A 25486-nucleotide genomic window follows, 5' to 3' on the forward strand; every position below is an offset into this window, starting at 1 on the left:
TTAATTGGTCCAAGGAAAAATTGGTTAACATAAAAACGCCACTAGCAACAGCGGCCACCAGACAGTAAAGGCGGCCCCCGGCAGGTTCCCTGAAGGAACCCCGGAGGGGATAAATTACTTGAGGCTCTGGCTCTCTCCGCTTTCCCTATCCCTACATAGGGCAACTTGCTCGTTGACATCAGGGTCTTGTATTACCTCGGCTTACGGGCCGGGTAATTGGCGTTGCCAGGTCAACGCCGATTAAGCTTTACGAATTACACATACCGAGGCCAAGCCACAAATTAAAGATTCAACCACCGTCCTACTGGGATCATATCCATGGTATCAACGCCAAAGGCCCTTTCAATGGAAAATGGCTGCTATTCATCGGGGACCCCGATAAGCCCCAAAACGCCTCAAATAGCTGCTTTCCGATTGTACGAAAAGCCTTAAAAGAAGGCTCGCGCTACCACCCTATTAAAGCCGAACCTTTAATAGCTGGATACCGTAGAACCCCTTAAATTAATTACTTTTTAGGTGACCTGTTAAATGACCTTAATATTTATAAATAAGGGCCTGTTTTCCGTACCTAAATAGCTTTAATTTTAAGGATAATTCCACTATTTAATCTGCTTTTATAGCTATTATTATAATAATTATAAGCCCGATTTACCACTAAATTTAAGATATTTTAACGTTAAATTATAACACATTTAAGGTCTTTAATAAAAGACTTAACTAACTTAGCTATAAATATTAAAGGTTCTTTATTAGTAACCTTAATAGGTTTAAAAAACTAGTTTTAATAGATTTCTATTATTAAAAAGTACGCTATTAATTAGAGTATTTAACATTTAATTAACCCTTAATAGCCTAATAAGATAGCTATTATCCCTTTAAAAAAACCCTAACCTAGTAATATTAACTCTAAGGCTATAATAATTGTAAATCTTAATAAGGTTTAATTTAAGAGGCTTAAATTCCTTATAAATAACTATTAGGTTAATATTTAAGCCTACTAAAGGCATTAAAAAGCTCTTTTAATTACTTAGTAATTTATTATAAAGACTATTAGTAATTATTACGATATAATAGCTGTTAAAGATAGCGTTTTAAGATAGCTAAAGCTACTATAAGCTTAGTTATAGCTTATATTATAGGAATATAAAAGAGAGGTTCTATTAAAATATAAATTAGTATTAAAGGGCGCTAATTATACGAAAATTAAGGCTTAAATTATAAGCTAATAGAAGGTGCTAGTAGAAGCTCGTTAAATTAATCTACCTAATACGAAAGAGCTTCGATTAACCCTAGATTTTATAGCTATAATAGCCTTAATTAACTCTATATTTTTAAGCTATTAAAATAATTATATCTTAAACCTCTTAAACCTTAATAAGAAAGGTTAAATAAATAAGGTCTTAAATAGCTTTTAAATTAGTAATCTATATAAATAGTATTACTAGCATTAAAAGGCTATAAAAGGTAAGAGTAGTTTTTTATTCTTTATCTTTTAGGAAAGCCTATTATTATTAGAGACTTTAAATATATTACATATATCTAGCTAACCTAGAAATAATTAATAAAAAAGGTTAAAGACAGCTTTAAAGTGCCTTTACAATTAGAAACATTACTATTATAAGTGTCTATACCTAAATAAGCCTCTTAGAGATCTAATATAAAAGCTTAACGCTAAAATTAAAGCTTAAATTTAATAGAAGCTATTAGACTCGTTTATTAAGGTAAAAGTTAATTAAGCCCGTTAATAAGCTTCTAATTAAATTAATTAAAAGTAGTAAGAAAACCCGAAAATAAAAGGCATTACGTTTTTAAGCTAACTTTAATAATAATAATAAGGTATTCTTTAAAATAAAGGCCCTTATTAATAAGGTTCTCTATAAGATAAAGGCCTTCTACAAGCGCTAGGGTAATTTAGGCCTTAATAGCATTAAATTAAAGAAGCTTATAAATGCTTTCTATAAGTACTAATTAGAGAAGCTAATAAACGCTTTCTATAAGTACTAGAAGCCTAGAAAATTAATAAATAATAAAGCCTATAGAGGTCTAGATATTAGAGGGCTTAAAAGGTTAAAAAATAAGGGTAGCTTAAAGGGCCTAAAAATGCTAAAAACGTAAAAAACGCTAAAAACGCTAAAAACGCTTAAATTAATGAAGAAGGCTATAAATAACGAGAGTACGGGTTAAATCACGTGAAGCAAGTAACCGCGTTATCTATCTAGTTAATCTATAAGAATATTTACCCTTTAAGGGATTCTTTTATTTTAAATTCTAGGTTAAACACACACATTTATAATAACCTTAATTAATTTACCGACTATTAAGTCCTTTAGCAGCTTAAAGAAGCCTTTATAGGCGATATAAAGCTTTAAATTAAAGGCTACGAAAAGGTCTCTCTATAAATATAAATAAGGCTTTTTTAGCTAAAGTAAGTAGCCTTTATTCTAACCTTTCACATAAATATAGCCTTATTAAACAGCTTTTTAGAAAAGAGCTATAATTAAAACCCGGCTATAAAAGCTATATTAAAGGATAATAAGGTTATCTTTTATATAAGGCGTTACTTTAAGTAGCTTATTATTAAATTTAATGAAATTTATTAAATTAAAAGCTTTTAATTTAATTTAACGTAACCTTAACCCTAAAAAACAGCCTCTATTAACCTCTAGCATTAATAGTTAGGCTACTTAAACGTAAATAGCCTTAAATATTTAGTCTAATAAACTACTAGGTTAAAGATTTAAGGCCTTATATAAATTAATTGTAAAGCTTATTTTAAGGCTAAGGCTAAAAGAATTATCTCTTAAAGAAGCCCTTAAATAATAAGCCTAAGACCCTTTTAAAGGATTTATATTAATATCTTTTAATTTAAGCCTAGCTATAATAATAAGTTAATAGCTCTAATAGTTAAAGACGAATTCTTAGGCCTTTTAACGGTCTTTAAGCTTAAAAATACCACTTAAAATACCCTATTATTAGCTCTTTAATTATTTAAGGCTTGAATTTAAAGGTAATATTAACTAGGTATTTATTAAATCTATTAGAATAATAATAAAAGCCTTTAAATAGCCTATAAGGCTTAGGTTAACTATAAAGGCATTATTAATAAGCCTATATTACCGTATACACTCGCTTAAAATAGCTCTACTAAAAGGTTTAAGGGTGTTCTAAGGTTAAAAGCTTATATAATATAGCTAGTAGCTAACCTTTCTACTAAATTATAGCCTAAGATCTAAAAAGCTATTACTTACCTTTATAATCTATTACTATAATAAGGTATAAACTAAAAGACGCTCTTCTAATAGCTTTAATAGTAGCTCTAATTAAATAATCGCAATATAGGTTATTTAAATAAGCCTAATATTATACATTTAATCGCGTATAGCTGTAAAGCCTATTTAATAACCTAGAAAGCTCTTTAAGGCATTTAAAAACGGGCTCTTAAGATAATAGCCCACGTAAAAATTAGCTACCTTATTAAATATAACTTAACTAATATCTTTTATATTTAAATTCCATTAAAATTAAAAGTTAAAAGGGTTAAAGATATAACCTTTAATGAAAAAACCTTTTATTAAGGCTAAATTTATTAAATTTAATTATAAAAGCTATAATAGCTTAAATTTTTAACCTATGTTAAGTCTAATAATAATAGTAATACTAATAAGGTACGGTTTATTATTAAAGTTAACACTTAAGGCCTCTAAGCTAGTCAAAAAGAAAGTTAATTATTTAAATCTAACATTTTTAAGAACCTTAAATCTAATATAAGCGGCCCTTATTAAAACCTTTTAATGCTAGCTTTATTAGAGCCTTCTAATTAATTTAAAGGGCCTTAATAGTTATAACGGATTTTTAATAAAGCTCTTAGTAGCTTTTATAGTAGCTTTTTAATTTAATAGCTTAAAAGGCTATATAAAAGAAGCCTACTACTTAAACCTTAATATTAGAAAGAGCTATAAAAGCACCCTTATAGGCTTAAATTTAAAAAAGCTACTTAAGCTAAATATAATACCCTAATTAACTAAGAGACCTTTTAACTCGTTTAACCTAATTAAATAAAACGGTTATATCGCCTATTATTATTAACTTAAGTGTTTAAATATAAATATAATAAATACGAATTCGTTAATAAATTTAAGGCCTATTTATACGTATAAGGTAACCTTTAACCACTTAATAATAAGAAAACCTACGCTATAACCTTAGCTAAAAGGTTATTTTAAACCTTAATAGCTATTACAGCTAAATTTAACCTTAAAGCTAGGTAGCTTAACGCGGTAAACGCCTTTATAAATAGCCTAATTAACGAAGAAACTTACGTTAAATTTCCTAAAGGCTTTAAAAGGTTTAATTAAATAATAAAGCTACTACGAGCCCTATACGAGCTATAAAGGTTAGCCTTATTATAGTAATAGTCTCTTAGTAAGACCTTTAAAATGCTAGGTCTAATACCTTATTTAAAAGACTCTTATATCTTTAATAGCCTAATATTAATAGTCTTTTTTTACGTTAATAATATCGTCTTTTTATACTATTAGGTAGCTTTTAAAGCTGCTAATTAAATAATTTAAAAGCTTAAATTAACCTATAATATAAAGAATCTTAGCGAGCTATAATAGTTCTTAGGTATTTAAGTCCTTTAAGATAAGGCTCCTTATAAGCTTTAATTATATTAGAATTTTTATATTAAAAAACTAGCTATAAAATTTAATATCTCTAAGAGAGATAGCTTTAAAGGAAGTTAAATACCTAAAAATCAATTAAAACCTAATTTAGGTATTATAACTATTAATTAAATTTATTAATATTAATAGATAATTAGTTCTATTAATTATATCGCGGTTATTAGAAGACCTAATATAGCTAAACTAGTAGTTAAGCTAATTAAATTCCTCTTTAATCCGTTAAAAATCTACTAATAAGTTACTAATTAAGTTATTAAATACCTATATTTAACGCGATACCTAGTAATTAAATTTAATAAAAGTTCTAATAACTTAAAGCTTTAAATAGCTTTTAATATCGCTTTTATAAACGACTAATAGACCTAAAAGTCATTATAAGGCTTAATAATTTAATTATTTAATAGACCTATTAGTTAGACGACTAGTAAGTAAAATACAGTTATAATATTATCTATTAAAACTAAATTATTAGCTTTTATATATATAGCTAAAGAGACTATCGTAATATTAAGGCTTTTCTAATAGCTAGACCTATAGCTAGATTATTTAAAGCCTATAATATAATGTAATAATTTATAGACGATTTAGCTTATTAATAGTAATCTTTTAAGGCTTAAGACTACTCTTCGTTATATTAATATTTATAATAGCTAGATTTAATAAGCCTATTAATAAGAGACCTTTAATATTAAATTCGTTTAAAGCGCTAATAATCTAGCTAATAAATTAACGAAGATCCTAATAGGCTAATAATTTAATCGCTTTATTAAGTAACTAAGGCTTATTAATATTATTAGCATTATTAAAAGAGCCTAAATTAATTAATTTAGCTTGCTTTAATAGCTATTAATAGCTTTAACAGCTAGCTATTAACCTAATTTACGAGGGTATATTAACGCTAAAGGCCCTTTTAATAGAAAATAGCTGCTATTTATTGGGGACCCTAATAAGCCCTAAAACGCCTTAAATAGCTGCTTTTTAATTGTATGAAAAGCCTTAAAAGAAGGCTCGCGCTACCAGCCCATTAAAGCCGAACCTTTAATAGCTGGATACCGTAGAACCCCTTAAATTAAGTACTTTCTAGGTAACCTGTTAGACGACCTTAATATCTATAAATAAGGGCCTGTTTTCCGTACCTAGATAGCTTCAATCCCAAGGACAATTCCACTATTCAATCTGCTTCCATAGCTGTCATCGTGATACATGGGCTGCCAAGTTAGGAAATTGGGAACGCCAGCTGCAGCGCGCCCGTAGGAGGCCTCTAGCAAAGTCGTTGAGGTCGCACATCCATTGCCAAGATAAATCACATGCCCCCTTCTGGAGGAGAGAAGTATAAGGAAGACAGTAGCTGTATTACTTTTGCGTTAAAAATACTCGGCATGCAACAAGTCTCATGACACGACATAATGCTTGTGACAGGGGCCCAATGGGGGCTTGGAGTCAATAGCTCAATTTAGCTAATAACAGTCTTTGGTATCAAAGATCCTTGGTTTTCCAAGAGGCCTCGAGGGACCAGAGGTCTCTATAAATACAAGAAGTCGGTGAGTGTTATGCTTCAAGTCCTGTGATGATAGCCCTCGCGTAACCGTGTGACATGGCCACATGAAATACTTTTATATTTTGGCAGAGCTTTCAAGCTCACTCCTGCTTTGCTCTCGGAGAACTCGCTTTAGAATCTTGCCGCTCGCGTTCTTTGCAATGGCGTCTACAAACTTGACGCCCCCCGTCAGAGCCTTGTACTTTGCAAGGCGACTCTCCATGTAATCTTTGACCGCCTGTTCGTCTAGCTTCAAACCCTCGTCCCCTGGTCGCCGCACAACGAAGGCCCGTGGGAATTCTCCTTCCACCCCAGGGAGACTAACACCAATGACAGCAGCATCTATAATCTGTGGGTGCGAGATGATGACAGCCTCAAGTTCAGACGGCGCCACTTGAAAGCCGCGGACCTTGATCAGCTCCTTCTTCCGGTCGACGATGTACCACTTGAGTGTCTTCTCGTCACAGTAGCCTATGTCGCCGGTCTTGTACCAACCGTCTGAGTCGAAGCTCTCCGCGTTTGCCTTTGGGTTGTTGAAGTAGCCGGGAGTAACTGTAGGACCTCGGACACAAATTTCGCCGCGGACCCCATAGTCGAGAATTTCGCGGCCGTCATCGTCAATAAGCCTGAAGATTTACTGTCAGTTACGTGAAAAGTGGAATCACCTCGAAATTGCCTGCCAGACTAACTTCAACTCGACGTTCGGGATTATCCGCCCCACGGAGCCCGTGTCGTCATGCTCCCCGTAAAGAAACATAGTGGCGACACATGAGGTCTCAGTCATTCCCCATACTTGAGTCACTCCTGCTCCGTTGCTGAGCAGCTGCTGGAACCTAGCTTGGAGCTGCTTGTCCAGTGGCGCAGCGCCGCAACGGGCATTCCTGATACTAGCCAAGAACGGCCTCGTTGTTGTATAAGGAGACGTTACAATGGCAATTGCAATCGGCGGCACAATAGAAAGCTCAGTAACACGGAATTTCTCCACGGCGTGCAGAAATGCCTTGAGCTCAAACCGGCGCATCAGGAACACGACATGCCCGGAGGCGAGAGCACTGACGTGCGTTAATGGTGCGACTGCGGCGTGGAAAATGGGAGTGGCGACGACGCGGGAGACCTGGTTCGCCAAAAGAAGAGCACAGCAAGTCAGTTCTCTGGCATAGTAGAGCTGTCACGCAGCCTGGCGGTGTACCGTAACGAGAGGGTATTCAGGAATGGGAACCAGGATATCCTACCTCATACGGCCGATGGTCTGCCTTGACCACAAGTTCATGCTGAGCGATCAAATTATAGTGTGTAATAGCGACAGCTTTTGGAAGCCCAGTTGTGCCACTGCTGAAAAGCCTCGCTGCTGTTGTTGACTTGGAAGCACCATGGTCATCAAACCTAACCCAGTCTTGCTCGCCATGCTTTAGAAGATCCGTCCATGGCCGCCTGCCTGCGGGAACTTGCTGACCCACGGGATTGAATATCCAAATGTTATCATCAGGGATATTGTTCTGCTTGGCAGCTTCAAGGAGGGGATTGAGTATCTCTGGCTCAGATATCAGAAAGCTGCATCCGGATGTCTTGATGTGGTGGCTGAGCTCCCCGGCCGTGTAGGCCGGATTTGTTCCGGTAAAAACTCCACCAGCACCAATGATAGCCAGAACTAGCATGGAATACGAAATCTATACGATTAGCGTGAAGAAATACTGCCACATGGTGGAATTCGTGGCTCACATCATTATATGAGTGGATAGCAATGCAGTCCCCGGGCTTTACGCCCGCTGCTCGAAGACCGGCAATAAGCTGGCGGATGATGACTCGGGCCTGATGGCATGATATTGTACGGGTGCTGTCATTTGCATCCACATAAATCTGCATCATAAATGATTAGTGTAGCTGCATGAATTCAAGTCCACATCAACATACTGGTTTGTCCTGGTCGTAGTCGGGTTCGTCAAATATGTAGGACAGGATGTCCTTGGTTGGGAGGTCGATCTGCCTAGTTGCTTTGAACATGGTGGGATGCAATTGTAGCTAGAGCAAAGGAGGTTGGAGGCCGAAATCCATCTGATTCGTCACATTTATATATTGCCGCTTGAGAGTTCAGAGCGTTTCACCAAGGTCCAGATGTCTGCTTACAAGCCGAGGTACAGCACAGTGTGAGATTGGTGCGGGGTAATACTGTCACACACTCGGTAATAGGGCGCACCTTGGATTCCGAGGTTGATGCAAGGTCCTGTAAACTATTGACCAGACAAAAAAGAACTGTGAGAAAGGTCTGGTACTAGACCGATTCAGATACCAGACGTCTGGTGCTGCATAAGAAAAAGGGTGCCGCAACGCCATCAACCGCCACACATCTTACCCTGGGCGAGGACTGCCGATCAACTACAACCTGATTGGATAGGCATCAAAACTACTTGGATATTACATCGATTGCGATGATGGCATCATAGAACATTACACCTCCTCTAATGAAGGCTCAGAGGCATTCATCGAAATGCTAAAGTGTTCACCGGCAACGACTAAGATCCATTTCTGATAGTAGACTCGGTGCCTTCCGTTGATTAGTTGGACCTTTTCCCTCGGGTACTCCATTATTTGACTCAGGTATGGTGGGTTAATTTGGCACTGGATCCGACATTGAGGATCGGAGGTTCTTGGGAGTACCCATGCGGAGCGCAAACCCCAGCATTTATTCCACTATCAGAGACGGGTCATGGGTATATTTTTCTGGTATATGGATAACTGATGCTTCTGATGACCACACGGTATATAATATTCCTGTATAGCGAACACCACCCGTAGCGTATCCGCAAATTTGGTTGCCAGAGATCTGTGGATTACAGGCGCGGAAGGCGTGCAAAAGGTCGACTTCATTTTAACTCGCCTCATGGCAGGGTCAACGAATAGCCGGAGCATCCTCCATGGGATACCGAGGACAATGAGTAATTTGGATAGACAACAGACACCTGCGGAAAAAGCATAAGCTGTCTTAAAACACGCATGTCTTCCTCTTTAAAGAACCACATGCCAGCTCAATTGCAAGGCTAGTTGGTCATTCACAAGATGCAAGACATTATAGGATAGAGTTTGTTATATAATTGCACGAGTTGGCATGCCGTAAATTTTCAATCCTTCTAAACAATCTTTCCATATCTTCAATTCTTGAGCCTCTAGCTCTGAATTTCCGGTCTAGGAAGAACTACGTCACAAAGCGGTTGCCCTGGTAAGCTTCCGAGTCGGTGCTGTATTAGTGTCATACGAAAAAATACCGAAAAACGGGCGTGGCCACGCCACGGTATTTTGTGTGTTATACACCCTTATATTCTCTGCGACACACCCCCTAGCTCTAATAGACTCGTAATCTCGTATAGCTAGAGCTATGTAAGCTTAAGATCCTAATGTAACAGTGGCTTAGGTTCTAAGGTATAGTAGGTTTGTTTCTTAGGAAGTAAGTTAGGTTAAATGCTATAAAGTAGCTTTTAAGTAATATTATAATAAGGCTATTAAAAGTATAACTCTTAATAGTAAAACTATTACTTAAATTAATTAATAAAGAATTAAATTACCTAATTATAGCGGAATATCTTCTTCTTAAGTACCCGTTTATTTTTTTATTATAGTTTTAAATTAATTAGCTTAACTATTAATCCCTTTAAACCCTAATTAATTAACTTAAAGTTTAATTAGTTTAATTCTTTTTAGTTAATACGTTTAAATATTAACCTCTTTAATTACCTTTTAAGTTACGTAGCTAGTTATATACTCTTATCTTCTTCTTATACTTATAAGTTATACTTATTTTAGCTAATATAGTCTTATTTTATCTCTCGTATAATATTATTTATAATATTATACCTCTTCTTTATTAGTTTTATTCTTAAGGCTATTAAAATAGGCTAGTTAAGTATTATACGTTTTTCTCCTTTTATTATTATATACTATTATATTAACTAATTATATCTTAAAATAACGGTTTAAAGCTTTATTTACTTCTTCCCTTTATTAAAATAATTTTCTTTTTATAATAATTAATAATCTATTTTTATCCCTTATAAAGGCTTACACTTATTATACTTATATAGAATTTTCTTAATATAAAGCCTTTATTTTTAATTTAAGTTATTATATAAAGTATATAATAAATAAGTAAGAGAATTATAATATTATAAGGGTAACCTCTTAATAGCTTTATAGTATTATAAATTAATATTATAAGCTTAAGAGAGAGCTTAAAGAAGCTAAAAAGTATACCCTAGCTAAGAATTAAAAGGTCTTATATTTATAGAAATAAAAGAAATTATAGTTTAAGAAAATAATACGTGTAATTACGCGTAATATTAATAATATTAAAGAGTTAAAGCGTATAAAACGTAAAGAAGTAAAATAGCTTTAAAAGACTATAAGGGTTCTTTTTATTTCTTTTAAGAATTTAGATTTTACTTTAATTTATTTCTTAAATACTAAGTTTAATATTAAGTTATTAAGGTATACTTAAAAGATTAATTAAAATGCGTTTCTTAAAAATAAAACTATTTAAGTAACGTTAAGTAATTCGTAAGGTTTTTAATTAATTTTTAGGTGTTTTTAAAGTTTAAATATCCCTTTTATTTAATAAGATAATAATAATTCTTTATATTCCCTTATACTTTAAGTATTTATTTAACTTTATATTAATTAATATCTTCTATTATAATATTTATAGTAATTATAAATTTATTTAATGCTTTCTTTAATAGTAATATATAAAATATAAAATAAATTCTTATTTTATTAGGTAATAATAGTTTATAATTAGTATTTAAGATTTTTTATTTAATAAGAAATAATTTAATCTTCTTTTAATTAAGTTTATTATTAGGTTACTTAATTTTAATATTTTTATAAATAAGGTATACTTTATATCTCTTCTTTAAAATTAATACTAGTAATCTCTTTTTATTCGCGTAGTATTTTATTTAGTTTTATAAAAATATTTATTTCTATTATAAGTGTTTTTATATTTTTATTATAGTTATTATATACGTTATAATTACTAGCGCGTTTATATTTTATATTACATGTATTTTAATAATAGGGTTAAATCTATAATTTACCTTAAATAATAATATCTTTATATTATTAATCTTAGAGCTATTATAAGCTTCTTATACTAATAATAGCTATTTTACTTAATTATTCTATTAATAGTTAATATAGCTTTATAAATATTGTTTAAGTATTTAGTTTAAGATTTTTATTTGCCTATTTAATTATAAGTAAAATACTATTAATAAGCTTTATTTAATCTTTATAGTTTCTATAAGGTATTTTTAAAAGTTTAAGGTAAATAATTTATTATAATTTAATATAAGCTTTATTAGTAATTTATATTATATAATAACTATTTTAAAGAATATATACGCTAAGTTCTTAGTATTACTTAATTTCTTATATAGAATATAATAGGCGTATTTTATAAGTTTATTTATAATAATTAAAATGCTATTATAAGTTACTCTTATTATAGGTTCTTTTAACTTTAATAGTTTAATAATAAAGTCTATTATAATAGTTTATTATACTCTTTTAAATAGTAATATTAATTATAATTCTTTATATAATACGTGTCGCGTTAATTTTACTTTATTACACGTGTTATATTTCTTAATAACTTCTTATATTATTTTTTTACTTTTTAAAAAGTTATATAATCTTCTTAGCCTATTAATTATTTTCCCTATACCTTAATATTCGTATAATAGGTACTTATATATTTTCTTAATAAGCTATTCTTAAAGTATACTAGAAATATATTATTATTTATTATATAAAAAGGTTTTATCTTTCTTAAATAAATACGTTTTTATTTCTTAATTATTTAAATAGCTATTATTATTAATATATAATATAATCTAATATATTTATATTTTATTAAGCTTAACTTATTATATTATATTAATTTCTTAGGTATTTAATATAAGGTTCTTATTTTTAATAGCGTGTAATAAAGGTATATTACTTACTTACTTATTTAATTTTAAGTTCTCTCTTTAATTAAGCGCGTTTATTCTTTTATTTTTAAATTCTTTATAGTATATAATTTTAAAGTTATAATTTATAAGGGTTTTATATTATTTAATCTATCGTTTATTTAAATTCTTTATAGTTAAAAATAATATAAGATTCTTATAATTAATATAAACCTTAATTTAATACTTTACTTTTATAAGATAATATCTTTATTCTTTAAAGCACTTAATAATAGCTATAAGTTCTTTATTATAAATTCTATAATTAAGTTTAAGTTTATAGAGTTTCTTTAAAAAGAATATAATTAAGTATAATCTTTCTTAATTATCTTATTATTTAAACTATTTACTTAATATAAAGTTTAAAGCGTTTATTTTAAGCTTATAAGGTTTATTTTAATTAAGTGCTTTTAATATAGGTTTTAATGTAATTAAATCTTTTATCTTTTAAAATACTATAGCTTTTAGTTTATTCTATTAAAAGTTAACTTCTTTTTTTATTAGGTTTATAAGAGGTTATGAAATATCTTTATATTCGCTTAAAAACTTATAGTAAAAGTTTATAAATATTATAAATTCTTTAACTTCTTTTAAATTCTTTAATATAAGCTATTTTTTAATAGTTTTAATCTTATTTAAGCTTATTTATATTTCTTTATATATAAGTATATACCTTAAAAAGTATATAGTATTCTAGTAGAATTAGTATTTTAAGGCTTTAATTAAGAGTTTATTATTTTATAAAGTTTATAGTATCTTATATATATATTATTTATATTTCTTAAAAGTATTTAAATAAATAAGAATATTATTAAGGTATATAACTATAAATACTTTTAATTGTTTTTATAAGATTATATTAATTATTCTTTAAAAGGTTATTAATACGTTAATAAGCCTAAAAGGTATTACTAGATATTTATAGTATTCTTTACTAGTTTAAAATACTATTATTTACTTATAGCCTTCTTTTATTTATATAAGATTATAAGCTTCTTTTAAGTTAAGTATAATAAACTATTTAACTTTTTTAACTTTATCTTTAATTTCTATTATAAGTAATAATAGGTATTAATTCTTAATTATAATCTTATTTTAGTGTTAATAATTAATATATAATTATAGTTTTTTATTCTTCTTTAATACTTATAAAATTAAGTATTTTACTAAAGACTTTAATAGTCTTATATATCCCTTTTATAATATATCCTTTAAATACTTTTTAAGCGCCTTATTTTACTTAAGGTTTTAAGAATAAATCTTATTAAACGTTAATTTAATATTAAGCTAGAGTTTAATCTTATAGTTTTAGCGTAAATACTTTAATAGTTTTATTTTTAGCTCTTTATTAAATAGCTTATTATACTTTAAGTATTTCTTAGAAATCTCTATTATTTTAGCTTTTTACTCTCTAGTAATTATATATATTTTTAGAGGCCTATTATAGTTTAAATAAGGTACCCTTTATAAGCTACTCTTAACTTTATAACTATATTCTAGTAAATCCTATTAAAGTTAATTAATTCTTTAATTAACTTATAAATTACTCGCTTATAATTAGGGTATCTTTAATATAATATCGTGTTTTAAGATTACTGTAATTTTTAATATAACCTAATATTTTATATCTTATATATTAATAAGAAGTTACGCTACTTTTATATTAATTACTTTTTAGCTATACTTTATTATAGTTTCTTTTATAATTATAAGTTAATAAAGCTTATTTTTAAGTATTTAAGGTAATTATAATCTATTAATAAGATTTAATAAGATAAAATTTTCTTATACTTTACTATTAATTATTACTTAAATCTTTTATTCTATTATAGTTATATTAATTATAAGATATATTATACTATTAATATTTATAGTATATAAAGACCTATTAAATCTTTATTAAGAAATTAGTTTTAATTATAATAATAGCTATTATTTCTTAATTTATTAATCTTATTCTTATATTATTCTTTAACGCGTTATTCTAGGCGCTATTATTAATAGTTATCTTTTAATATATTATTAGAGCTTTCTTAGTAATTACTTAACCTACTATTTATATTAATTAAACTTAAGCTAAGTAAGTTACTTATAGTTATATAATTCTCTTTATTCTTATATTATAAGGTTATAGTTTAGGTAGTAATATTAGACCTCTAAATGTATTGTATTTTTTGTATTTTTTACTATACTGTATTGTAATATATTGTATTGTAATATATTACAATACATTATAAGATAAGAATACCTATAAATGTATTATAAGGCTATAAAATATCTAATAATAGAAATAAATGCTTATATAAGCATATTATATATTAAAATAAAGCTAAAAATCACGTGATTTTAAATCTTTAAAAATTAACCTTAAAATGTGGATATTAAGCGAGATATTAAGCTTTAAAGTTATGTCTTAAAATAAAAAGTAAGTAAAGCGGGGCGAATTTTCAATTGCTTATAACTTTTTAAAGTAATAACTTATAGTAATAAAAAGTGGGGCATTTGAAAGAGCTAATTTAGCTCTTTTTAATGATATAAAATTTTCCCTTATAACCCTTATAATTAGCCTTACAATCTTTAGTTTAAGAAAACAGGGGTTTTTTTTACTTATAATACATTTATAGGTATTTTAGTTATGTAATGTAATGTATTTAAATACAATACACGAAAATACAATACAATATAAAATACAATACATAATACACTTGTATTTACTATATTCGTAAGAGCTCTAGGTAGTATATACGTTATTTTTAATATAATATAATTTTTCGTTTAATATCTTAGAATTAGTTTATTATAATTTTAATTGTATTATAAGGGTTATTCTTTTTCTCTTTTATTCTCGTAGAAACTATTTATTACCTTACTTATTATTAAGGTATATATAATAATTATTATTATAATAAAAGGTTTAATTAAAGAGTTTATATTTAACTTTAAGTTTATCTTTCTTAATTAAATAATTTTTTTCTTCTTAAATTAATTCTAGTAAAGGTTTACTTTTTAATAAGAGTATTTAATATTTCTGAAAGTTATTAGGTATTAATTAGATTTTAAATTTTTAATCTTTATTTAAACTAGTATTATTTATTAACGTATAGTTTTCTTTATTACTTATTATACTAAGATTTCGCGTAGGTAAGTCTTTTTAATTTATAGTATAAAGCTTTTTACCTTTAAAGATTAGCTTTTATAGCTTTTTTAAGGCTTTATATTTATTTATAAAGTATTTAATCTTATTATAATTATAATAAGTCTTTCTCTTTTTCTTATTTATAGCCTTAAGTTCTATAAGTTTAATGTAATATTTATATATAATAGAGATTTATTATACTTTATTATTATTAGCTTTATTATACTTAATATAAAATTAATAATTCTTATTACCTTTTTCTTAACGTTATTTATATAAATAATTATTTATTTTAATAATTATTTTAATAAAGTTATTAAATAGCTTAAAATAATCTTCTTAATAAATATTATTCTTTACTTTTTCTTTAAGTTCTTAATAAAAAACTTTTATTTTAGGTTTAATATTTTAATTAAGTTTTATTATAATACGTTTAAACTCTTTAATATAATAAGCTATAAATTTAATTTACTTAAGTTAAGTAAGTTATTATATAGCTTTCTTATACTTATTAGAATTTTTAAATATAATAAGAAGTTATTCTTTAAAGGTTTTATAATTAAAGAAAATATAAATAACTTTTACTTTAACTTTAACGTTATACTTAAAATATACGTAAAGAATAAGATATAAGAAATCTTATAAAAAGATATTTAAGTATTAATTAAATTAAGTATTTAAGCTTTTTAAGTATTTTTAATTAAAAAGATATCTTTAAAGAAATTAAACTTATAAAGTATTTAATTATAATTACTTAAATATAAGTATAAGTTAACGTTATTAAACTAAAAAAGAATTAAGTATACTTATTTTTAAAGACTAAAAATATAATTATTATTATATATAAAAGAATATACTTTATATATATTAATAAGTTTTATATAAAAAGAGAGAAATCGCTTATTAAGTAAAATCTTATTAGCTTTTACCTCTTTTAATTACTATTATATTAACTTTAAAAGTAATAGAATTATAAGTGTAAAGTTTATAAGAACTTAAAAATTCTTAATAAGTATTATAAAGAATTATCTTTTATATTTATAATAATATTTAAAGAGTTATAAGATAATTACTTAATAGAAATTTATAAATTTATAGTTAAAAGTTATATTAAGAAAAAGCTAGACTATTAATTAAATTAATTTAAATTAATAATAATAGGTTATATTATAAGAAGAGAAATTAAAAAGATTCTTAATATTATATTATACTTATCTATTATATAAGTTAAATAACTTATTAAGTAAAAACTATATAAATTAATTAATAATAAAATTAAGAGACTTAATAATACCCTAATAAATATTATATATAATATTTAATATAATTTATAAGATATTTATATATATTAAAAGAAAATATAATTCTTTATAAGGTTTATATACTTTTTAGGCTATTAAATATACTTTACATTTAATTATAAGCGTAAAATATTATATATATTTAACTCTTTTATAAGAGGTAAAAATTAACGTTTTAAGTAGTTTATTAAAAGATAATAATAAGTGCTTTAACTATTAAATTACTCTTATAAGTTTAATTATATTTTAATATTATATATATTATAAATTAAAAACTAAAAATATAATTACATGTATTTAGTATTTTTAATTAATTACTTTAAAGAACTTATAAGCTATTACTTAAATAAAATAATAAAAAAATAAGTTAAATTAAAGAATATTTATACTTAAGAAATAATAATATTTAAAGAGAAGATCTTAGCTAAAAGTAATTATAAGTTATACTTAAGAGATTAATTATATTTATTAAAAGAGAGTTATATTATAAATAATAAAAGAGTAAATAAAATTCTATAAATTCTATAAGATATAGCTATAAATAAGCTTAAAGTATACCTTAAAGTAATAAAAGAGAAAGATAATAACCTTAGATTCTTAGGTTAAAGTCTTTATAAAAGTAAAGGTAAATTACACGTACTTATAAACTATAGTAAAGAAGAATATTATTATATTAATTAAAGGCTTTATTCTAGAAAACACTTATATTAGCTAATAAAGATATAATTATTTAAGATTAATTAAATAAACTATAATTAACGAGAATATAATTATATTTAAAATGTAATATTATATAAAAAGAACGTAGCTTAGAATTTTAAGAAAACATTTAATTACTTATAATAATCTATAATAATTAATTATTAAGTGTAAGGTTAATATAACTATTAAATACTTTAAGATTATAAGAGATTAAATAAATAAGAAAGTTATTAACCTTATAAAAGTCTTAAAAAAGACGCTTTAATAATAAAGTTTTAATAACTTTAATTAAGATAGTAATAATAAAGAGAATAATATTTAAGGTCTTATAACTTTAAAGCCTTTAAGATTAATATTAAAGAAACTAATAAATTAACTTTTATTATTTAATATTAATTTATCTCTCTCTTTACTATTATTTTATAAGAGTTTTATTAAAGAAAAGAAAATAATAATATTAAATTAACTTTTAATTATTAAATAACTCTTTAATTACTTAAAAGATCTTAAAAAAACTAAGAAAGCTAAGAAAAAAGTAAAAATTAACGTTATATTATTAGCTATAAAAAATAAATACTTTAATTATAAAGAAAATATTTAAGGGGTAATTTTAAATATAATAACCTTTAATTAAAGTAAAGCTCTTATAAATTAAGTAAAATACTATTACCTTTCTTTAACTTAAAAGATTAAATGTAATATAATAAACCTTTTATAAGAGTATATATAAAAATAATTAATATATAATAAATTACTTATAAGTATAAGCTTTATAAACTTAATTTTAAAAGAATTAATATAAAAAGAGTTTTAATATAATATTATTAAATACTATTAATTATTTTAAGAGATAATTATTAAATTTATAAGACGTTACTTTATAAGAGCCTTTAAAAGATTAAAACGTTTTAACGTTATAAAGAAAGAAAAAGAGAAGATTAAGCTAATAATATTAAAGACTTTAAAGTTAAGTAAAGAGATAAGAGAGCTAAAACTATAATTAAATAATTAATTTATAAATTAAAGAATTATATAATAAATTTACTTAATTATTATTACTTATTATTAACTTATAAAAGTAATAGGCTTTACTTATTTAAAAAGAATTTATATAATAATATTTATACTTATAAGTTAAAGAAAGTTAAATAATATATTTAATTATAATTATATTATTAATATAAGAGAATAAATATACGTATAAGTCTTTAATTTAATAAGTTTTACCTTTATAATTAATTTTATAAGGTCTTTTATTAATATTTTATTAAGTCTTTTAATTAGCTTTATATAAGCTTATATTATATAATTAAATTATTTTAGTTATTTAATTACTTATTTATACTTATAATAAGCTATAACTTATAATATATATAATTAAAATTACTAGTATTTTAAAAGCATTTAATTACTTTATTTAAATTAATTTATTACTTATTTAAGAATCTTATTATTCTTAAGAAGTAAGTTATAAGAATTAAAAAGTAATTAGATCGTAATACCACGTATAGAGTTATAGGTGTGTATATATGTATCGCGTTTAGGCTAATAAACTAGTAAAGCTAGACTTTATTTATAGAGACACTAAGTCCTATAATATTAGAGCTAATATTACTATTAAAGGCTTCTTAGTAGCGTTAAATCGTAAAAAAGCTTATATAAAAGCTACGATTAATATTATAATAAATAAGTTCTTTTCTTAATTAAGTATTATTATAATATAAGCTATACTTACTTTTACGTGGTATTAAGGCCTTAAAAAAATATATTTATCTTTTATTACGTTTTACCTTAAAAGAGAAGAGTAATCTTATATTTATAAGGTAAATATATCTTATACCTCTCTTTAATAGTTCTCTTACACGTATAGCTTATAAATATTAGGTTATATTCGTAAATCTATTAAATTTAATAGGCTTTTAAAGTATTTAAATTACTACCTATTAAGTACCTTTATAAAACTATTTACTAGTATATCTATTATAAAAAGGTATAATACTTTAAAGCTTCTCTTTTTATATTCTTACTTTATTTATATTAAATAAATATTTATATAGTATAAGCAAGTATTAATTTATTCGCTTATATTAAGTATTAAGCGTATAGTTTATTAATTATTATAGTAAATATTATAGTCTTATTATAAATTAAATTTAATATCGCGAAAAAGGCGCTTTAAAGCTATTATTTTCTTTACTATTTACTATAAAGTAAGTAGCTTTACTTTAATTATAAATGTAATTATTATTTATTAACGCGTTACCTTTTATATAATAGGTTCTTTAAATAATATTATAAGGTAACCTTATAATAATTTATAAGTAACTAGATTGTTTACGTAGAAAGTATTACTTATAATTTTTAATGCCTTAATATCCCTAGTTCTACTATAGTCTATAATAAAGAGTAACTTTACTTATAATAGCTAAATATTAAATAGCTTAATTTATAGCTTTTTAGTACTTAGAGCTTAAATTTATAAGGAATTAGAAGAGCTTTAATACGGTAAACGCTATATTTAGCCTTATTATAATTACCGTATATAGTATTAATTTGACCTTTTTTAATACCTTTTAATCTCTTACTTAATTATCTTTTTAACGCGTGTAATTAGCTTTATAACTAGAATTAGTATAATTAAAAACGTGCCTTTTTATACTTAATTAAATTTTTCGCTAATCTTATTAATATAAGCCTTATAACTTAAGTAGATTTTCTTATTTTTATAGTCTTTAATAATTTATATTTTAAGAAAGAAGCGCGCTTTACCTTTATTCTTTAAATCATATGCTTCTTTTAAGCTATTAATTACGCGATTTATTACTTTTTTATTATTCTTATAATAAGTAAAAATAATATTATTTATAAAGAAAATTAAAAACACGTTTTAAGCTTTTAAGTAAAAGATATAAGGCTCTTTTATATTAAAAGTAAGCTTATACTTCTTTAATATTATACTTAATTCTTTAAATTAAAGGCTTAATAAGTTATATAATCTATATAAAGCTTATAATAGTTTTACGTAAAATCCCTCTTTTTTAAATTCTAAAAGAAGCTTATAAGCAGAGCATTGACAAAAAAACTACACTACATGTAGTTTTTTAGTGTAGTTTTTAGTGTAGTGTAGTTTTTGTAGTTTTAGTGTAGTTTAACTACACTACAACTACATTTGTAGTGTAATATGTAATTATAAGAGCTTTAAAAGTAGACTTATAAGCTTATAAAAATAACCAAAAAATACTATGATTTTAGCTCATTATAATGCTATAAAAATATCCTTTATAAGTTAGTTAATAAGTAAGATATTAAAGTTTAAACAATTCTAAAAATAAAGATATTAACTTGATTTATTTTAAGTATTTAATAAGAAATAAATGCTTTTTAAATGTTATTTATATATATATAGTATATGTAATTAATATAGAAATTTAAAATATATTTTTTTTTACCTTAATTATATGTAAATAATATTTTAAAATATTTTTAGTTTTTATTTATATTTTATTTAATTAAAATAAATCTATAAAAATAAGTAATAAGTATTTTTATATTTTATATAAGTTATCTTAATAGCTTATTAATATAAAACGTATAACTTTATCTAAGATATATTTAATAAAATTTATATAAATTATTTTATATATAATTATATATGTTTTTTAATTTAATTAATATATATTATTTATATTAAAGTAAAATTATATATATTATTAATTCATATATTATAAAGTATTTTATAAGCTTAAATATATATTTAATATAATTAATTCTATATATATAAAGATTAATATAAATATTAAAAACTTTATTCTTAAGTTTTTTTTATTCTATATATTAAAACTATTATAACTTTATGAAAAAAAGGACTTTAAAAACAAGAGTAGTATCATTTTAAAGCTTATAATCTTAGCTATCTAAAAATATTAACCCCACTTAATTTCACCCATTAATTATAAAGATAATAGCCGTGGTATTTAGTAGGGTAAGTTAACTAGGGTAAAACGCCATAGCGTTTTACCCCACTTTAATAAAAAACGCCACAATTTCTATTTCCTAAAATCTCTACGAATACTTAACTAAAATTTATAAACTTATAACTAATTGATAGCCCTTAAAAAGCCCTTTAATTTAATACTAATTGCATAATTATAAGTTTAATATTCTAGGAGTTATATTCGGTTAAAGTTTTAAGATACAAAGATTTCCTGTAAGCTACATATGCATGTTTTAAGTGATAAAACAGCATATTATCACACAACATAACGCCTTTAATGCATTGTAAGCACACCGGCCTTTTCAACTGTTTCACTACAGTTGCATTTTCTCGTAAAACTATTCTATTGTTTTCCACATGAATATGCATGTTTAAGGGGTAAGTTAGGCATCAAAAAAATGCCTAAATTCTAAGGTTTCTAAAACCGTTTGTATTGTAAATTTATTTTATATATTAACTGTGTTCTCCTGCTTTAAAGTTCAGAACCTTTCTTTTCTACATTAATCTTCTTACCCTTATAACTCTACGAATACTTAACTTTTATCTAAAATTTTCTTATTATTAGATAGCCTTAAATTTAAGCTATCTTATAAAAACTTTTTATTATTTAAAACCTACCTTTACAATGGATTAAAATCCTCTTGGAATTACACCTCTTATTATTACGGATAATTCAAGCTTTTCTCAGCAAACTTTAACTAAAAAAGACTATACAAATAATGAAAGCTATTAATTTCGCATAAAATCATATATTATTTAACATAACCTTTTTTCTTATAAGGTTTTAGCAGTTAATTTAGAAAAACCACGAGAAATCACCTTTTTTTGCAGCTAGCTAAGCTGTAACTTTACTTTTACCTGCCTAGCTAGCCGTTTTCAGTCCTCTAATAGTTTAGCACATTATAGGAAAAAACATTCTACTATTATAGTATTAAAAGCCGAAGAAAACGATAAAATAACTAGTAAGTTACTTCTTTTATTATTTTATATCTTATTATATTATTAATTTATATATTTATAATATTATAAATTTATAATTTACTAATATACTTATAAATAGTCCCTGCTACTATAGAATCACCTTTAATTTCCGACTTTTCAACCGAATCTAGCTTTTCTAGCTTTTTAAGAAGCAATAAAAGACCTAGAAATAATACTATTACTAGTAGTAGTAATGGATTTTCTAAGGATACTGCTCTTATATTAGCTCTTGAATTTATGCTTTAAAATAACCTATCTTTTGCTACTATAACTAGTGAAAGCTTTAAAAAGCTTTTAAGTTATTATTATAAGTAAGTTTATATTATTATATTAATATATAACTTAAATATAATATATTATACTAATATTAAGTTATTTTAGTTATAATATTAGCTTTTTTCATTATAAAGGCCTTATATCTCACATGAAAATATTATATTCTGATATGAAAAAGAATATAATAAATAAAATTCAAAATCAAGTTAATAAAATGGGTTTTATATCTATTTAACTTAATATTTGGACTTCTATTAATTCTAAATTATATTTAGGGGTTATAGCTAATTGGTTAAACCCCTAATTTAACTTAGAATATTATTTAATTGGTAAGTATTCTTATATTTATATTATTATTATTATTATTATTATTATTATTATAATTTAAAAGCTAATTATATATTAAGGATTTGAATATTTACCTACTAGCTATACCGGCCATTTAATTAATTCAATTTTCAATGAATTATTAACTGAATATAATATAAACCCTAAAAAAATTACAAGGTTAGTAGTTTATAATTATATATAAAATAATATTAATTTACTAACTTTTTAATTATAGCTTTACTAGAGATAACGGTTCTAATAATAACACCTTTTTATCTTCTTTTTTAAACTTATATTCTAAAAGGCATAAAAAGCCTTTAGATATTCGATGTACAGCCTATATTTTAAATATAGTGGCTAAAGATATAATATTTATATTTATTAACGAAACAACAAATACCGAAAATATCGAAGATTATATAAATAGCGAATTTTTACATTATTCTACCGAAGAATTTAACGATTTATCTGCTGAAAAAAGAACAAAATTTAATAATTTAATTCCAGGTATTTATTATAACTTATATTACTTATTTTAAGTTATTTTATATAATTTAAGCTAATTATAAAATAGGAATTATTAGAAAAGTTAAAAGAATAGCTATTCTTATTAAAAATAACTAACAACTTTATTTATAATAGTTAGAAGCTTTAAAAGAAGCTAAAGATAAAGGATTTATTACTAGAAATAGTAATCTTACAAAAATACTATTAGGTAAGTTATTAATTCTATATTATAAATATTATTTGAAGCTTTAAAAGCTTATAAATATTATTTCAAGCTTTTAAAGCTTATAAATATTATTATTAACATTAATAAGTTATAATAAGTATTAATAACTAACTTTACTTATATTAGCAAACGCAACAAGATGGAATTTAACCTATAAAATGCTTCACACAGCTATTTTATTAGCAGAACCTATTAAAATATTACAAAAAAAAACGAATTTAGCAGCTTTTAAAGATGCTAGCTTAACTACGCAAGAATAGGCTGATTTAAATACTTTAACAAGTATTTTAGAGATTTTTAATTAGCCTACAACACAATTATAAAGCTAATCTTATAATACTATAAGTTTAGTATGTTTTTTTCTAATAAGAATTTATACTTTACTTTAAGATATATTAAAAGATTAAAAAAGTTGGCTTAAAAATGTAAGTTCTATAATTTTATAATTTTATTTTAAATTACTAATTATTTTATAGTTAAATACTTATAATCTATTAGCTAAGGTCTTTATTTTAGCTTTAGAAAAAGGCTTATATAAATTAAATTACTATTTTCCTAAGGATATTAATAGTAATTATAATTTTTGGAAGCCTTATTTATTTGCTGCTATATTACACCCTAGACTTAATTTATAATCAATTAAAAATCAATTAAGTATTAATTCTAATACTATTAATCAACTATTAAAAGACTTAAAAGCCGAATATAAAGAGTAAGTTATAATTTATTATATATAATATAAATTTTAAATTTCTTAATAACTAATTATATAATAGAACCTATTATAAATATATAAAAGACCCTAAAAATAAAGCAATTCCTTATATAGAATTAGAAGAAATTTCTTCTAATTTTAAAAAATCAACTAAAAATACAAATAATACTCGAATTAAAGTTAATTTACAACAACCAGCTAATTCAGCTTCTTATAATAATATTAGGCTTTAAAAAAAGCCTAGCTTATTTAATAACTTATTTCTAAAGCAAAAAACTAAAGCTATTGAAAAAAACTAGAAAAAATGAGATTTCTAGTTATTTAAAGCTTAATTTTGAAGAAGATACGGTATTTTTTATCTTTATAATATTATTTATACATTTATAATTATAAGCTAACTTTTAATAGCAAGATATATTTATTTGGTGGGCTAATTCCACTGAATCTTTCCCAATTCTTTCTCTAATAGCTCGAAAATATTTAGCTATTCCAGCTACTTTAGGAGCTATAGAAGGGAATTTTAACCAGGGAACTAATATTATTACTAAGCGAAGAACTGCTTTATTACATGAAAATATTCGAATTATTTTATTATTAAAAAACTGGGTTAAAAATAAGAATAAAAGAGTGGAAAATAAGAGATATTATAATTTATTTTTATACTCTAGTAGAAATTCAAAAGAAAAAGAAGAAGAAGAGGAAGAAGAAGATTAGAATAAAGTTTTAACTAATTCTAATAAAAATAAGGATATTTCTAAGTCTAATTATATAAATATTAGTAAGGATATAGAAGAAGAAGAAGAGGAGGAAAATATTTATGATTCTAATACTTAATTTAATATTAAAAGGGTTTTTTTATTATTATTTTTTATTTTATATAAAAGAGTGAAATTTTAGCTTTATAAAAGTTTAAAAAGTAATATTTAAAGTTAACTATATAAAGAGTTATTTAAATTTATATTTAATATTTTTATATTTAAGTTATAGGGTAATAAGTTAAATCTCTTAATATTTATATATAAATAATAGGATTTTTTTTCCTTTATTAAATTAAGTAAATTATAATTATAATTATAATATAAAATAATATTTACTTA

General features: G+C 24.5%; 1 protein-coding gene across 1 annotated transcript; it reads right to left on the reverse strand.

Moving 5' to 3' along the window:
- Window positions 1-6118: 6118 nt before the first annotated feature.
- On the reverse strand, window positions 6119-8305 carry J3458_014438 (uncharacterized protein). Its single transcript, XM_007812719.2, has 5 exons — window positions 8134-8305; window positions 7942-8079; window positions 7455-7889; window positions 6912-7336; window positions 6119-6848 (listed from the first exon to the last, which is right to left on the reverse strand). The coding sequence occupies exons 1-5, from the start codon at window positions 8221-8223 to the stop codon at window positions 6299-6301; spliced, it is 1638 nt and encodes a 545-aa protein (XP_007810910.2). The 5' UTR covers window positions 8224-8305; the 3' UTR covers window positions 6119-6298.
- Window positions 8306-25486: the final 17181 nt, after the last annotated feature.

Source organism: Metarhizium acridum, assembly GCF_019434415.1.
Source record: "Metarhizium acridum strain ARSEF 324 chromosome Unknown scaffold_320, whole genome shotgun sequence".
Taxonomy (NCBI): Eukaryota; Fungi; Ascomycota; class Sordariomycetes; order Hypocreales; family Clavicipitaceae; genus Metarhizium; species Metarhizium acridum.